Source organism: Fundulus heteroclitus, unplaced genomic scaffold (assembly GCF_011125445.2).
Source record: "Fundulus heteroclitus isolate FHET01 unplaced genomic scaffold, MU-UCD_Fhet_4.1 scaffold_68, whole genome shotgun sequence".
In the NCBI taxonomy this organism is placed as follows: domain Eukaryota; kingdom Metazoa; phylum Chordata; class Actinopteri; order Cyprinodontiformes; family Fundulidae; genus Fundulus; species Fundulus heteroclitus.
The window spans coordinates 69,875-87,946 of NW_023397121.1; the positions used below are offsets into that span (position 1 = coordinate 69,875).

At 39.5% G+C, this 18,072-nt stretch overlaps 1 protein-coding gene across 2 annotated transcripts; it reads left to right on the forward strand.

Annotated features, from left to right (window-relative positions):
* The first annotated feature begins 1,049 nt into the window (after positions 1-1,049).
* On the forward strand, positions 1,050-16,756 carry LOC105923194. Of its 2 annotated transcripts, none has more exons than XM_036133735.1 (5): positions 1,050-1,161; positions 1,411-1,531; positions 5,119-5,324; positions 6,547-6,680; positions 15,952-16,756. In XM_036133735.1, exons 1-5 carry the CDS (start codon positions 1,095-1,097, stop codon positions 16,054-16,056), a joined length of 633 nt encoding a protein of 210 aa, XP_035989628.1. In that variant the 5' UTR covers positions 1,050-1,094; the 3' UTR covers positions 16,057-16,756. The 2 variants fall into 2 exon arrangements, with proteins under 2 accessions (XP_035989628.1, XP_035989629.1); XM_036133736.1 differs by having other exon boundaries at positions 6,550-6,680.
* Positions 16,757-18,072: the final 1,316 nt, after the last annotated feature.

Here is an 18,072-nt window from a genome sequence, read left to right on the forward strand (position 1 = left end):
CACAGACCGCGCCTCAGCAGAGAGGAAGACCCGCCACCGGTAGGTTAAAAAAAACATTGTTCACTACGGATTATTTTGGTGGTTTTGTCTTATTAATCCTTTTCACAGACTCAGGCCAGAGGGTTTGCATACATTGTACATGTACGTATATTATTACGAAACAAACGTTCACGTCTTGACTTAAATATATATCCTAATTTTTTATTTATATAATGATTTAAGTAGAACAATGACTAGTGCAAAATTAAGTTGTATTTACCGGAGATGAAGTGCAGACTGCAAATTCTGTCGGGGTATTACAGTATTTGTCAGTGTGTTTCTCTTTATTTTCAAAGTACTTTACAGAGGGTACTGACCCATATGATGATGACATGTTTTTTTTCCTGAGTAAACTTCATTGGGAAGAACCAAAAATCCTCAAAGTCTGCAGAACTTATTTCATTAGATTAACAGACTTTAATGCTGCTGTTCAGAGTAAAAAATGTTTGCTTTGTATTGCGTATATATAATAACATGCTTTACAATTCATGCTGTGTTGGCTGTTGTAGCGTGGAGATGCTCAGTTGGTCTCATGTCTGTTTAACAGTAAACAACAATAGAGAAGTGTTTCACAGAACACACTAATTCATTATTCAAGTGTGCAACACATTGCACAACAATAATTTTAAGCATGTCTATCTGTATTTAATAGGAACCTGTCTAATGAGATCAATTTTACCTCAATACTGACATGAAGTCAACTGTTTTTTTAGAGCCACAGCAAAAATACACTAAAAACACAGTTTGCTTAAAAGGTTTTTAAGCTATGGGGGTGCTTTATAATCAATTTGAATGTGATAATTTTCCAGAATTATTTAACTGCAAATGTAAAAACACAATGTCGCTGCAAAACATCACTATTTTAGTGTTAGACTCCTTACGGTACATGTTATTTAAAAATCAAACCGGATAAAAAAAAAACCACATAGTCAACCACAGAAACAAAAAGACACCTCCACCACTGTCACATGATTGACTGTTCACAGCAGAGTGTTCGTTGAAGCTTTACTTCTTTTAGTCTTGGCCACAGAGAAAGAAGACGCATCACTGCTGACATGGCACACTGGATGTTGAAGGTTTTTGTCTTCATATTTATTTTCCTGAGCTCCACATTGAGCTATGGTAAGTAACAATTCACATCTACGTAGGAAAGGTCATGGCAAATCTTTCTAATCACTCATATGCCAATGTTACCTGAAGTTCCACTGGCATCACAGCAAACAGAGCAATTCCTTTTGAAACTTCTTGTTTGTTTGAAATTAAAACGTTTTTATACATTTTATGCTGTGGGAACACCAAAACAAAGATTACATTCCTACATGTTGCCTGACTATGGTTTCTTATCTTAACCCAAACCTTTTATTCCATCAGCTTTTAAAGTGATCCAGCCCAAGTTTCAGAACGTTAACCCAGACAAAACAGCCATTATCAGCTGTGAACATGATGCAAAGAATTTTCGCCTTCAGGATGTTCGACTGTTCAGAATTTCACAGTAAGTAGTCTGATTAGTCATGATATATTAAATCAGATCATTCATTAATTCATGTAAATTTTGGATCTCACATGGCTGTTTATTTGTCAGCAGCGGAAGGAAGTCGGTCCTGAAGTCAGTAAACTGAGTTTAAAAAAGTCAATATGCTCACCAGGGAAGTGTTGTGGAGACGTGATACTACAATATGAGCTAAACCTCATTATTAGTATTTGTTATTCTCTGAAGCATGTCTTTGGTTCAGGCTATATCAGTTGGTGCTTGCTGCAGATTCCCGTCAACCCACTCAAACTTCTTTCCACTGTGGGTTCAAACCACATTGGCACAGTCTTTACAAGCAGCAACCTGTTTATTGTCTAACAACCTCATCAACGGTGATGAACTGCTCATGTGTCTAAGTGTTAGTGCTTGTGTCTTTTGTTCTTTTTCATTTGTTTATACAACAGCAAACAGTTTTAAGTTGGAGGCAACCGGACATTTGCTCAGTTTTTCTAAAAACTTTTTGACATTTCAGGAGTGTTTGTCAGTTCTGTTGCCTCCCTAGCGATAACAGAGACAGTTCCCATAGTTGCTGCCCGATCCGATAGTCTGAGCATAGTGGCTCAGAGACGGATCACGGCGTCGATTTCAATGATCCCGCGTTATGACCAACAAAAATGACTGATTCTGATCGAGCGAATGTTGTGCGTTTAACGGCAAAAAGGAAGCCTTTCTCAGAGATGGCAAATGAACTGCCAGCATGCTTGCATGCGTGTGTGCGCGTGTGCGCGCGTGCATGCGCGTGTGTGCGTGAGTAGAAAATATAACAAAACATCATGTTATATTTTCTACTATAAAATGATGTTATAGTAGAAAACTAGAACTTCCTGGAACTTCCTTGGACCCTCAACTTTGCCTTAGCAGTATTATTGATTACAGTTAACAGTATTAATATTTCACATACTAGTACATTATAAATAAAATAGCATCTGTTTTATTTTGAATAAAACTGTATCCTTGTTTAATTATTATAATATATTACATATTGTACAGAAAAATAAATGAATTAATGGCACATTTGTGATAAATTCCTATGGTTCATTCTTTTTTATTACTGCACCTTTAAACAACCCAGAGCTTCATGTTTTGAATCAGAACAGAGTTTTTAATGTCAATATGTAACCATAATGACATTTCTAACATTTTTATGAGTGATTAGCCACAGCTGACCCAGAATGCTGACCCAGATTGGGTCCCATTCTGGGTCAGCATTCAGGCTAACTTCAGCCTGAGTTATGCCACCTCTTTGTCTGTGTACACAAACACCAGGCTGCCCTCTTGGCTCCACAGCAGCTCTGAAATGAGCTGCGTCTGTTTATCATAGCCCTGTTCGAGGAATGAACAAGGCAGACTGACAGCCCTCCACTGCCAGTCTATCATGTAGTTGTGAACGTGTATGCAAATTTAAAAAAAATGTTGGACTTTTTTTTTGGAGTCATTGTCAGTATATGGTGGAGTGGGTATTTATTATAAAGTTTGTAAATTGACCAATCCAATTGCACGATAAAGGAGCTGCAAGTCCATAGGAATGCTTTTGTTCTACGAAACGTAGACCCTGGGCAAGTTTGATGATGATAATAATAATAATAATAATAATAATGATAAATAATTAAATTTATTTCAAGGCGCCTTTCAACAAACACAAGGTCGCCATACAAAGAGAGAAATAAAACACAATTAAGACAGAGAAACAATAACAAGCAATAACAAAACAAATAATAGACAGTGAAATAAAAATGTAGAACGAGTTAAGTTAGATATGCAATTCAGAAGAGATGCATCTTAATTTTTGCTTTAAAAACAGAAATTATTGAGAGTTGCGAAGATCAGGAGGTAGTGAGTTCCAGAGATGGGGAGGAGAGCGGCTGAAGGCCCTTCTCCCCATAGAACTGAGACGGGCAGGAGGGACAGTAAGATGGATGGAAGAGGAGGACCTGAGGGAACGGAGTGTGTGGTGACATGAAGGGGTGCAGAAAGATAGACTTCGATCTGATGTTGATTCAGATCAACAATCTGCCGCAAAATGTAAATCCATAATCATCAACAATGTTGATGATTGCACCCTCTCCCACCACCATTGTCATGAGGAGATCAAGAACAGCTGAGACTAAAGGCAACAGAGAGGCTGAGTTTATTAGACTGGAACTGAAGGGAAAAGCACACGGAAGACATCCAACAGAAACAATAGAAAATGTAGAGAGAATGAACAAAACCAATCCACAATTGCATGAACAAAAATTTCAGCAACTAGGAAATATAAACAGGAAAAAAACAGAAACATAAAGAAACTCAAAAACTCAATACCTGATTGTGACACAGAGTGAAAGAGGGTGAAATCATGATGGGGAAAAAGTACTGGGGAAATGTGCATTAAAGCTGGAGAGACTCACACAGACAAAAGAGGCAATTAAAGAGATTTATTGAAATAAATTAGAAAAGTTTGTTGGTGCTCGTAACCCGGCAGCAGACGTGAAAGCTGTGAATGTCTATGAGCTTGGATATTCATTTTAGGATTAGTATTAGTGAAGTCTGCCCCCTAAAATATGCCAAGGCCAAGCTGAAAGAATTTGGAGTACAAGGGAGGAGCTAAGAATGAGTTAGAATTAGAGAAGACCCCCAAAAGGGGGAATAATGCTCGATAGATTAATAACATTAAAAGTATTGAACCCATTAATTGGCCAAATTATACTCTTTCTAGTAGTCAGTAAAAACGGTTTTGACATATGTTGGAGAATGCAGCAGACAGTGGGGTTGAAGCCTTTTCTCTATCCAGGTGGCACTACTGTGGATTACCCTCTACATACCCTCCTTCACTACATCTATGAACTTCTTCTGCTGTCTTTCAGTTTGTTCTCTCTCTATAGTCATCATCCATTGTCCTTCAAATTGTATGCCCAAACCATATCAAGCTTGCCTCTATAACCTTTTGTTTGCACCTACATCCTTGTGGAAGTTCCTGCTACCAGAATAGAAAGCTGTCCTTTCACTCCTCCAACTGGTCATTTGTCACAGCCCAACCCTGACAAAATCTCTCTTCTTTCCTCTCGTTTTACCTGTTCCCTGCTTTTTGGCTTGTATGGTTGGTCTGAGGTACTTTAAACCGTCCACTTTCAATACCTCCTTGTAATTTCAGTGTTCCACTTCTCTCCCTCTCTCACACTCTTGTTTCACCCTGCTTCTACTGCTTTTTATTTCTCTCTTAACAGAGCATCCCTCATCCTTTGACACTGTATCAATTAAAACAATTAAATAATAAAACACAGATGCATTATTCGCTGCAGCTGCTCTGATTTGGTAGTTATTTTTTTAGGGAATTTATTTATTATTTGCTCCTAAAGATGTGAAGACTTGGATTTTATTTCAGTTTTAAAAATGCTTTCACAATCAGAAATGTATCTCTTTTAATTTTTTTCTCCACTATTTTTCTCTTCTTTAGCAGGTTTGTATAAAACTCTTTTTTTCCCCTTTTCCCATTAATGAACACATAAGTACTTTGCTTCTAATTAGTGAGTTAAGTTGTTTAAATTTCTGATCTATGTTTGAAATTTTAGGAATGGCAAAACAGTGATGGTCGCCCAGAAAGGAAATGATTCCACCAAAAGTATTGCCATGTTTCATGAGAATCCCTCAAAGTTTGTTTTCATTTTACTGAACGTCGGAGCAGAAGAAATGGAATCCACCTTTCAGTGTAACATAACAGTGGAAATGGGACATGTGGATCACACCAGAAACGGAACACCAACCAAACTAATGCCAGGTGTGTGATTACAAACAACCAAATAAATATTTTCACTCTCCATAAATGCTTATATCAGTAAAGTAAACAAAGACAAAACAAAAGCAAGACCTAACAAAAACGTAAATGTACTCTTCTCGTGTAAGAAATCAGACTGAGATCATTCTAAATACTGTCAACAGAGGTTGCAGAAAGAGGAAAAAAGACGGTTTAAGATAGTTTACAGACTTTACTTTTGAATATTTAAATATGCTGACTTTGACACAAAATAGCTAACTAGCCAGCTTTAACATTTTAGTTAACTAGTCCCTGTCATGGTTTTTAAATGTTTGGCCCACATGCAGAACACAATCAGGAGGCAGAGAGCAGTTTAAGATGTTTATTAACAGGCACAGAGGTTCACGGAGATGGAGATTGAGGAGAAATCACAGGGAGGACGGATCACAGAGCGGGCGGCCAACAGTGACTGGGAAACCGTGACTGACACTCTGCGAAAGAAAGGAAACAGGTTAAACGGGGCTAGGAGGGGAAACTGCCGTAACGAGGGAAACCTAGTGGGGGGGGGGGGGGGCAACAGAAGACGGATTCAGTGGAGCTGGTCTCGGAGGTGGAGCCAGGTGACTGAGGGACAGGTGAGTGGGTAGATGGGACTTGCCGGAGGTCCGAGCAGCACCGAAGCAGGAGGCAGTGGCAGTAAGCAGCTGGAGGAACCAGGGAGAGTGCAGAAGGGGAACTCTTGTCCGACTCGGTACCAGCAAGGGGGCTTGAGGGGAGTGCCAGAGCAAAATCTCAAAGAGGTTCCAGGGACTTAACTTAAGACTTCAGAACTCGGAAGAGCATCCAGAGAGTGATGCAGTGCATGAAGCGATCTGTGAGAAACAGGAAACACGAGTTAGCGCTGGGAACAGGTAAACTGTTGAGAGACAGTGGCCACTAAAGTGTACCACAACAGTTTAACACTCTGGCGTCTTCCAGCTGACTGCAACCTGCTTTTAAGCTCGAGCCCGGAGCTGCCGTACGAGCCGCAGGTGCGCACCAAATGCCTGTGCTTGTATCAAAATGTAGTAAACAAGTTGAAATGATTCCTAATGAGATTGTGACATTGGATCAAACTACACCCGCTCTCATTTGATTCCTGTCTCCGTGGAGTTAGAATCTTCTTTACTACTTTAGAATATTCCAACATGAATCAATTTCTAAGGCCTGTTCTCATCTCTCTTTGCTTTGTCTTGTTTGTCATCAGCAGAAAGGGCCCCTCTGTGTTCTAGCCCTCCTCCTCCCTCTCAGTCTAACGAGCTCACATGGATTTTGATTGGAGTGCTGGCTCTGGTGCTCCTGTACAGCTGTGTAATCACTTGCCTCTGTGCCATACGGACGGTAACTATCTGCGTAACTTAATTGCTGATCTAAAGTTTCTTAGATTGTGATGTGTGATGAGTGTTTAACCAACAGGCAACCAGGGGCTTTCAGTAATTTGGAAAGTAAGTTTCCTGGAAGTCTCTTATCTTCCTCTTAACAGATGACCGTAACTTCTTAAGGTCATCTGAAGTTAAGGTTAGGCAAGGTATTAGGGTTGTCAAAAATAATCCGTTTTAAAATTATAAACACACACACACACACACACATATATATATATATATATATATATATATATATATATATATATATATATATATATATATATATATATATATATATATATTGAAGATATTAATCTGCATGGAGTTCAGTTCAGAATCTGTCATTTCCATCTTCCAAAGTTAGTAATATTTCAGAAAAAGCAGAGAGAAGGCTTTGCTCCTAGGGTTAGATCACTAAAGAAAATGTGATGCAATGAACTGAACAGGGTCGTTGCTGAATACGTTTTCATAGACCACACAATGTATCCCATCCATCCACTTTCCAACACGCTTATCCCTTGTGGGGTCACGAGGGGTCCTGAGTTCGAGTCTAACCCTGGGTCTTTCTGCATGGAGGTTGCATGTTCTCCCTGTGCATGCGTGGGTTCTCTCCAGGTACTCCATCTTCCTCCCACAGTCCAAAAACATGACTGTTAAGTCAATTGGCCTCTCTAAATTCTTCTTAGGTGTCAGTGTGTGTGTGAATGCTTGTTTGTCCTGTTTGTCTCTATGTTGCCCTGCAATAGACTGGCAACCTGTGCAGGGTCACCCAGCCTCTCGCCAATTCACAGCACCCCTCACAACCCCAATAGGGATAAGCGTGTTAGAAAATGGATGGATAATAATAATAATAATAATAATAATAATAATAATAATAATAATAATGAAACAGTTTTCATACATTTTTCATTTAAAAAAAATTATTTTAAATAATACACTAAAGGAACAAATTGTTACATCAGGAAAGTATTTTGTTTAAAAACCACCCACTTTGTTTTCTAACTACCATTTTGACTAATTTTAAGAAACCAACTTTTTTTATGTACTTGGCTTGAGTGGAGATGGGTTTCTAGACTTTTTTTCTCAGTGCGTGGGAAGAATTTCAAACACAGAAAATGAAACATCTACCTGTTGTTTTGCACGCTGAGTTCCCACTGACAGCTGTCGCAGAGGAGGAAATGATTCATTACATACTCTTGACTTCCTTTTCATCTTGAAGGCTGACCTAACCAATCAAATCAATCAATGATCCTATAAGAACATGTAGCTAAAATCAAAGTAGAAACTGATTTTCAGCTTCCAGATAAAAACATGTGACACTGCACTCCACTTGGTTTTTATTTGCAGTGAACTGACAATATACATGTTGGAAGAGCATTGTCTCTGCCCTCACCTTCTCAGCAGTGTGAGTAGATTTGTGGGATTTATCAGCAAAAACGTTTAAATACAAAAATATGTTTTAGGTTTTTCATGGAAAGACACCTCCCAACCTTAAAGTGAAAAGACTTTAAAGTTTGAAAAGACAGGAAACAGAAGTAGGGCAAAGGAAGAACAAACGAATCAGTGAGTAAATCTCGAAACCATGGGTGGTGTTGAGGGCAAAAACAAAGGTAGTCTGTGGCAAATCGCTCACTAAACTCTCAAGGTTTGCTAGAGTCTCGGTTGTCCATCAGTGTTTCTAACTCAACCCAGTTACCTGAAATGTCTAGATGGATGAAAACACAGTAGCCAGAGAGCTTTGTTCTGGTAATGTCTTAGAAAACACTGAAATGTGCTTTCCGAAAAAAAAAAAGAAAACTGATTAGGTTCATGTGGTCATGCTAAGATAAGGTGTACTTTATTGTGCCCTAACAGAAATTTGTTGTGGGCAGAGGTACCGCAAACTGAAAAGATATACAGATAAATTGCAATACAAGACAGAGAGAACAAGGGAAACCACATCACAATACCAAACAAAACAAAAAAGTAAGAAAGCTGTACTAAAACATAGCATTGAAGCATGGGACAATAAAATTACGCTAAAGAGTAAATGAAAAGGAACTGTTGCACATCCCAGCAAAACACATGTTCATAAATACTTTATCTAAAATAACAAGCATTAAAACATAACAAAATAAGGTAATATAGAAAGTGTTTGATTGCTAAATTGGTTTATAAAATAAATAGGAAACTAGCCCTTTCCACCATTCAAATAAAAAAATGGTCAGGATTTATTAGGAAGAGAGAAGGTGGGTGAAAGGATACTTTAAAGTATCTATTGCTAGACCAAAAAGAGTTCAGTTTATTATTGTTAAAGAGTCAAATTAAATAATTCAAAATAATTTGCAAACTAAATGAATACAACAAATGAGCAAAACCCTTTTAAAATTTGGATCTACAATAATTTACATATTCATTCCCTACAAAAAAAATCTGACTAATTTATTTATTTAAAATAACATTTTGTAGAGTAGGAAAAAAAAGTAACATAATTTTTTGGTTTTAAAAAAAAGTGTTAAATTTTTGGCCCTCGAGTTCCTTGACTATTTTTGGCCCATGTACCGAGAAGGTTGGAGTCCCCTGCTGTAGAGGCAACTGAAGTAAATGGAGGAAAACTAATTTTACATGTCAGGCATGTATAAGAAAAAAAAGCTTCTAACTTGTGCAAAGTTCCTTTAAAAAAACACAAAACATTAACAAAGGATAGCAAACAAAGCAAAGCATTCATGTAGCAGCACGAGGCCTTTCTGGCGCAAATTACCCTCCTAATAACATTTGTAAAACAGAAATATAACAAATTCTAAAGAACTTGGTCTTTTTTACACCAGGTCATTGCAAATTACCTTCCTTAGAACATCTTCTGTTTGATTTGTAAATTTAACTTATTCTTTTCTACTTGAAAAATGACCATGTTTTATTATCCAATTTGCTCGAACTGGCCTGAAGAAAACTGTCAAAGTTGTACACAGAAAGGAAGGCATGCACACACACACACACACACACACACACATGCACGCGCACACACACACACACACACACACACACACACACGCACGCATGCACGCGCACACACACGCATGCACGCGCACACACACACACACACACACACACACGCGCGCACACACACAGGAAGGCGTGCACATGCAGACACACAAAGAGCGCTCGTAGCCAATCTGTCACATCTTTCTTACTCTGACAGTGTCTTGCTTTAAATGGCGTTGTGACTCTTAAACGAAACTTAATGAAGGTGTCACAGCGAGAAAAGAGCATCTTGTTATGGGGAGGAGGAGGATAAAATTGACTGACCACCGCTGAAAATTATTTTCTGCAAAGTTAAATGATGTAAGAGTAGTGATTGTTTTCATGCACATACATGAGTCTCGGTTGTCCATGCAAATACTTTAATGATCCCAGGGGGAAATTACTTTCTATGTCTGAATCTGAATCTGATGATTCTTCATGGCAACACGCACTCACACAGCGGTCGCAGGTGGCCAGCTGGAGATCAGACATGGGTTTTTAGACAGAGGGAAAGGAGTTTTACACTGACTTTAAATGGCTCAACTACTATTTAAAAACTAATGTTGACACGTTTCAGTGAGTGAATGGGAAAGTAAAAACCCTACACTGCTGGGCTGCTCCGTTCTCATAGAGAAACAGCTGTCCCCTCCTGCTCACAGTGACAGAGGAAGACATTCAAAGGGCAAATCCAGCTAATTTAGACGGTTAAAATATAATAAAAGCTGAAAACTTACTCTTGTTGTTGCTGGCAATCAGTATTACATCATTACCAGGCACTCTCTGCCAGGGAGGCGGCGGCAATGAATGCACGTCACGTGACATCAAGGCATGGCGGCTGATGGTGCTAATGGGTCGGCCAAGGCATACACGTATACTTGAACTCCTCCACTAGGGGCAGCAACTCCTCCCCAACCCGAAGAAGGCACTCTACCCTTTTCCGGTTCAAGACCATGGTCTCGGATTTGGAGGCACTGATTTTCATCCCGGCCGCTTCGCACTCGGCTGCGAACCGCTCCAGTGAGAGCTGTAGATCACGCCCTGATGAAGCCAATAGGACCACGTCATCCGCGAATAGCAGAGACGCAATCCTAAGGCCACCAAAGCGGATCCCCTCAACACCTTGGCTGCGCCTAGAAATTCTGTCCATAAAAGTTATGAACAGAATCGGTGACAAAGGGCAACCTTGGCGGAGTCCAACTCTCACCGGAAACGAGTCCGACTTACTGCCGGCAATGCGGACCAGACTCTGACACCGGTCGTACAGAGACCTGACAGCCCTTATTAAAGGGTGCGGTACTCCATACTCCCGGAGTACCCCCCCCCCCCCCACAGGATCCCTCGGGGGACACGGTCGAATGCCTTCTCCAGATCCACAAAGCACATGTAGACTGGTTGGGCAAACTCCCATGCCCCCTCCAGAATCCTGCTGAGGGTATAGAGCTGGTCCAGTGTTCCACGGCCAGGACCAAAACCACACTGCTCTTCCTGAATCCGAGATTCGACTATCCGACGGACCCTCCTTTCCAGAACCCCTGAATAGACCTTACCAGGGAGGCTTAAGAGTGTGATTCCTCTGTAGTTGGAACACACCCTCCGGTCCCTCTTTTTAAATAGGGGGACCACCACCCCAGTCTGCCAATCCAGGGGAACTGCCCCCGATGTCCACGCAATGTTGCAGAGCTGCTTTAACCAACACAGCCCCACAACATCCAGAGCCTTAAGGTACTCAGGGCGAATCTCATCCACCCCCGGAGCCTTGCCACCGAGGAGCTTTTTAACAACCTCGGCAACCTCAGCACCAGAGATGGGAGAACCCGACCCAGAGTCCTCAGGCTCTGCTTCCGCAATGGAAGACGTGTTGGTGGGATTAAGGACGTCTTCGAAGTATTACGGAGAACTCCTTAATCTTAATCTCTGATCAATGCTCTCCTTGTTTGGTTTGTGGGTGGCCCTCTCTATCCCAGGTTTGTTTTGGTACATTGTACCTTGGAAGGAGGAACTGCCTATCCATCTCTCTCGTCGTGATTTGATAGTTCTACTTGTTAAAGTAATTGAATATACTCAGTTTTTATAGTTACTCTTACATTGTCTACCCTCATAACTGAATTACTTCAGACATAAGGACTGTGGGATTTTTTTACTTTTACTTTTGGCCTATTTTTACTTCCAAGATGAACAAAAGCAAGATAAACTTCAAGGACATTAGCAGTAAAAAACCTTAATAGATTGAACAGAAGGTTTCTCAGCTGGAGGTAAATATTGAAACACAGGTTTTGGAAACAATTCTACCGATGTCTCAAAACAACCAACAGCCTTTGAGCACCACAGCAAGCAACTCACCCACCTGTAACTGTTTTGGAGCCAAGGCCAAAAAATAAATCTCATCCTGTGGACCCGATTAGACGTCTAATGGGACAGACCCATCTCCTAGATGATGCAGTGTGGCCAGCATTGAGCCGAGACCTCCCCTTGTCAACACCAGCACCAAAGAGAAAACAACAAACACGATTCCATCTTCCTTAATTCTGGTACCAAGGACTAATCAGCCAGCTCGAGCCATAACACTGGAAACCCACTAAACTTCACGAGATTGCCTCTGAAAAACAGGTTTGCTGCTCTTCAGCAGAAGCCTACGACAGACACCTCTCCTCCAAACATCAGCAAGAAGCACGAGACAAGAGCAACACAACCACCTCTGACCCAGAAACCAAAATTTATGCCACAAGTTGTCGGTGATACAACAGTTAATGGAATCGATCGCCTTTGCACTAAAAAGAGAACGAAGGTAATCTGCTTCTCAGATGACACAGTGTCTGATATAACAGAAAAAATACCCTCGTTAACCACTGATCAGCCCAACATTCAGAATCTTCTCATACATATTGGAGCTAATGACCTGATCAAGCAAATATGAGAAATTGTGAAAAAGGACTTTATTCATCTTCTAAGCACACTCAGAAGTCTGAAAAGACTGCTTACGACTAATAAATGGCTGATTAAAGAATGCTCTGCCAGCTCTGTGAACTTCGTTGACAATCATAAGATTTTCTTCATCTTTTCAGACACAATGGAGTTGGCCTACAGCAAGATGGGAAAAACTTTTCACGGCCAATATTTTCGGTGCCGTTAACAGAAAGTAATTTCTCCAAACACAGGATTATGTAAACTATAACATCACCGTCCCAGCAAGGATGCAGCCGACAAATCTGTAGCATCTGCGTGACGCTATCATGTCAATTGGACCAAGGCAAGGCAAGGCAAGGCAAATTTATTTATATAGCACAATTCAGTACAGAGACAATGCAAAGTGCAGACCAAACTCTGAGGAATATTTCTAGTACCTTGTTGAATCTATGCCATGAAGGCTTAAGGCAGATCTGAAGGCAAAAGGGGGTCCAACCTGTTACTAGCAAGGTGTATCTAATGAAGTGGCCGGTCAGTGTAGCTTTCTTAGTGTTCAACCGCTTTGATGTTTTTCACTCCATTTTCCGTGCTCACCACAGTACTGAGACTTCCCTCATCAAAGCGTTCAGACAGGGTAAGGTCGGTTGGACCCCAGCCAAGCATTTGACACTGTTGACCATGCTATATTATTAAACTGACTGGAGAGCTGGGTCGCACTCCCTGGTACAGCACTCAGTTGGCTCAAATCCCACCTAAAGAACACAGACTTATCTGTGCCAATAGCTAACTTCTCATCAGAGCACGCAAAAAATTCAATTCTGGGACCCCTTCTATTCAGTGTCTATATGCTCCCACTAGCTGAGGTTATTTTCAACAAGAAACAAGATTAGTTACCATAACTCAGCTCTAAATTTAAATATCACCAGTTGACTCTGAACCCATCATAGATTGATAGGATGCCTACAAAAAGTCAATGCATGGATGTGCCAAAACTTTCTCCAGCTGAACAAGAACAAAACTGAAGATATCATCTTTGGACCTAAAGAGGAACAACTAGTCAGGACGCAGTTTCAATTACAAACTAGTGATCAGGCCCGAAATCTGGATGTAGTGATGGACTCAGACCTGAATCATCAGGGGCACATAAAGACCGTCACAAAGTCAGCCTTCTACCACCCGATGACTGTTGTTTCTAGAAAAACATCCATGCATTTATTTTTAGTCGCATTGATTATAGTAACAGTCTCTTCACACGTCTTCCCAACAAATCAATCAGACAACTGGCGCTGATAAAGAACCCTGCTGCTCACATTCTCACCAAAACCAGGAACATGGAGCACATCACCCCAGTTCTATAGTCCTTACACTGGCTGCCTGTAACCCAGAGAATATACTTTTAATTACCTCTGTTAGTTTATAAATCACCAAAATACATTGAAGACCTGTTGTTACTGTATCAACCCCCTCCAGACTACTCCGTAGCTGCTTCTGGTGTACTCTGTATACCCAGAACCAAACATGGCAAACACAAACACAGCATTTAGTTCCTATGCACCACAAATCTGGAACAAACTTCCAGAAAACTGCAAATCAGTTCTTTTAAATTAAGACAGAAAACCCACCTGTTTAGAGTTGCTTTTGGCCCATAATAACAAGACCATTGACCACCATATTTGATGTATGTTGATGTTTTCACCTGATACAATTTAATGTTTGTTACTGGTCTCACAACCAGAGACTGTTTTGATGTTTTATGTTTTAATGCCTTGCTGCCGAAACGTCCTATACAAATAAACTTGGCTTGACTTTCTAATTGAAAAGGATCAATTTGATGGTGCTCGAAGGAAGATCAACTTACTTATTTAGATACAGGACTGTCTCAGAAAATTAGAATATTGTGATAAAGTTCTTTATTTTCTGTAATGCAATTAAAAAACATGAAATGTCATACATTCTGGATTCATTACAAATCAACTGAAATATCGCAAGCCTTTTATTGTTTTAATATCGCTGATTATGGCGTACAGCTGAAGAAAACTCAAAAATCCTATCTCAAAATATTAGAATATTTCCTCAGACCAAGTAAAAAAAAAAATTGTAACAGCAAAACAAAATCAAACATTTGAAAATGTCCATTAATGCACTCAGTACTTGGTTGGGAATCCTTTTGCACAGATTAGTGCATCAATGCGGCGTGGCATGGAGGCAATCAGCCTGTGGCATTGCTGAGGTGTTATGGATGCCCAGGATGCTTCAATAGCGGCCTTTAGCTCATTTGCATTGTTGGCTCTGGTGTCTTTCAGCTTCTTCTTCACAATAGCCCACAAATTCTCTATGGGGTTCAGGTCAGGGGAATTGGCAGGCCAATCAAGGACAGTAATGCCATGGTCAGTACACCAGTTACTGTGAGAATCTGATGTCGTCTCTTAACCACTACCATACTTGTGATTTAGTTTACTGAACCAAGCTGAGTGTTTTTCAAGGCTCAGGAAACCCTGCAGTGTTTCCAGTTAATTAGACGATTCAAGTGATTAGTTGAACAGCCTACTAGTATACTTTTTCACAATATTCTAATATTTTGAGATAGGATATTTGGGTTTCTTAAGCTGGAAGCCATAATCAGCGATATTAAAACAATAAAAGGCTTGCGATATTTCAGTTGATTTGTAATGAATCCAGAATGTATGACATTTCATGTTTTTTAATTGCATCACAGAAAATAAAGAACTTTATCAAAATATTCTAATTTTCTGAGACAGTCCTGTATATTGTCTGCTACTCCACCATTACTTGTACTTCTCAACAACTTTGTCCCTGACAATTTTGTACTTCCTGCCTAGTCTTGATGATGTTTCAGCCCATTGCTTAGTGGTGCGGAGGCCTCAGGGTCCTTTCAAAAAGGTGTGTTTATACTGACAGGTCACACTTAGATTGCACACAGGTGAACTTAATTTAATTGTGGGACTTTTGAAGATTATTGGTTGGACCAGACCTTTTTAGGGACATCATATCAAGGGGGTGGATACATATCTGCATGCCAATTTTAAGTATTTTTTTCCTATATATTTCTCATTTTTCTTCACCAGTTTAGACTAATATGTGCCACAAAATAATACGATCAAAAAGCATTTAAACTGAGGGTTGAAATCTAACAGAATAGTGTTGATACTTTTGTAAGACACTGTATACAAAACCTCTTCATTCCATTGTTTAAATGATGCACTAAGCAGAATTCATCCTTGACGCAAATTGTTCAATGAATAACTAATTTGAAATGTGACTGATTTAGCCTTGTAACTGTTCCACCTACGTAAATCTTTCTCCCTTGTGTTTTTGTGTTACAGAAAAACACCAAAGCTGTTGAGAACTCCACTTATGTGGTAATGAAGCCTCCTCTTCAGCAGAGTCAGTATGAAGATGTCTATCATATGCAAATGCCTCCTGCTTAGTGTTTGTACTGAGTTTGAGCGTTTGCAACTGCCTGTTTAAGTGGTGTTAAAATAGTATATAACCAGCAGAACGGGCCAAAGACTGCCTGAAAAGATTCTCATCAAAAGATGAACCAGTATATAGATTTGGAACACTTTCAGGTCAAAAATTAAAAAAAATATATATATGGAGATCAAACTGATGATAAATGTCATGGATATACATGTTAGATCGGCTTTCAAAGAGTTTAGTGTTCAAATAGAAAAATCTGAATTGAAGTTGTTCTGTGTCTCCATTTGTGAATACAAAATATCATCTTTTTTCTCTTCTATGTTGCTTTTAGTTTACATATTTTAGTTACTTAAAAATATGAAGATTCGGTTTATTTACACACTTTAGATTAAAAACCAAACGCCAACTACTACAGATAAGCATTTCTGTAGAGCTTCTGTGGTTTTCCTTGGAAGTCTAAAATGAATCAACTTATGTAAATATAAAGCACAAATACAAAGACTATGAATATAAAGCAACAATCTAGTTGCTGTGTATATGTCTACCTCTAGGGAACAAGGAAGAAGCTGTAACTATCGACATGTATTAAACCACTTTATTTTATTTGTCACCTTTATGCATACAAATAAATTTCAATGTTTGTAAATATTGTGCTGTGTTCGTTTCATAGTTTGTCACGTTTTTCAATGAAAACACAAATATTTTGGATTCCATGTTTTAATAAAGAATATATGATATAGTATTGGAGACTTTTTTCAGTTTTTGCTTTTTCTATTACTTAAATTGTTCAGGTCAATAAATTATCGAACAATTAATTGACTGTGAGACACTAAATAATTTGATTTGCTTTTACTAGTCATACAAAGGCCCAGTGAAATCAAGAAATCACCTGAATAGGACGTTTTATACCATGAAGTGGGCTAGAAGATCTCAGAGAGCAATTCGGAGGCAACCAGACTTTCTCTCTGTATTTTTCTGAAGACATTTGCTGCTTAAAAACAGTAGAGCGAGCCGCCTGAATTGACAGAATTCTGGATAGGTCTCAGAATATTTTTTAGAAAGATACTGAGCAAAAGTCTGGTTGCCTCGGATTTAAGCCTGTTTGCTGTCACCATGACCTGGATTACTGAGAATTTGCACAGGCAAAGTATTTCTCGGCTGCCTTAGTTAAAATCACTGATGACCTGAAAACACACCAGAAAGTACACCTCTGAACAAATAATAAAAAAAGAAAACACAAAATGAAGATTTTCAGGTAAAGGTCTGTCCCTAAACCAGATTTAGGTTATGTTGCATGAATGTAAACAAGTCATTCATGCTGGGGGGGGGGGGGGGGGTACTCTCCAATGTAGCTGAGTAAAACCATGTTGTAAAGAAGACTGGGTCAGAATTCCTCCACAAGGATGAGAAAGACTCATCGTCAGCTATCACAGGCCACTGAACACATTGCTGTCACCAAGAAGGACCCAACCAGCCATTTGGTTTAGGGGCGATTAGATTTTTACATGAGACCAGGTGGGTTTGGGGAGCTTTTTACCCTTTAATAAATAAAAATGGCAGGAAGGAGAACAGAAAATGTTTATACTGTGACATTGGACAGAAGATGGGAACTTTAAGTAGAAACTGTGGGAATTAGGTCATTACATTTTTATACTTAAAACAGATAGTAAGAGTTTAGTAGAAGACCATGAAAATCAAGAAACAAAATAACCAAGGCAAAAAATATGAAGCCAACATAAAACAGAAGTAAACACCAATCATTTCTCCTCCACATCGCCATTAGAACCATAATAGAACGTTATTAAATGTTACAGTCAGGGGGAACTGGAAGGAAATGGGTATTTGAAAAATAAAAATAAAACGGTCTATTCCTTGTTCAGAGATAACTGTGCAGAAGATTACTGTGAATGCTGACATGTACAGAACCACACAACACTCAATTTTCCATATGTCCATTTCAGACATGGGCTACACACAAGCCAGTCCACTTCCTGCAGCCTCCTTTAGACATTAGGCATGTAGTC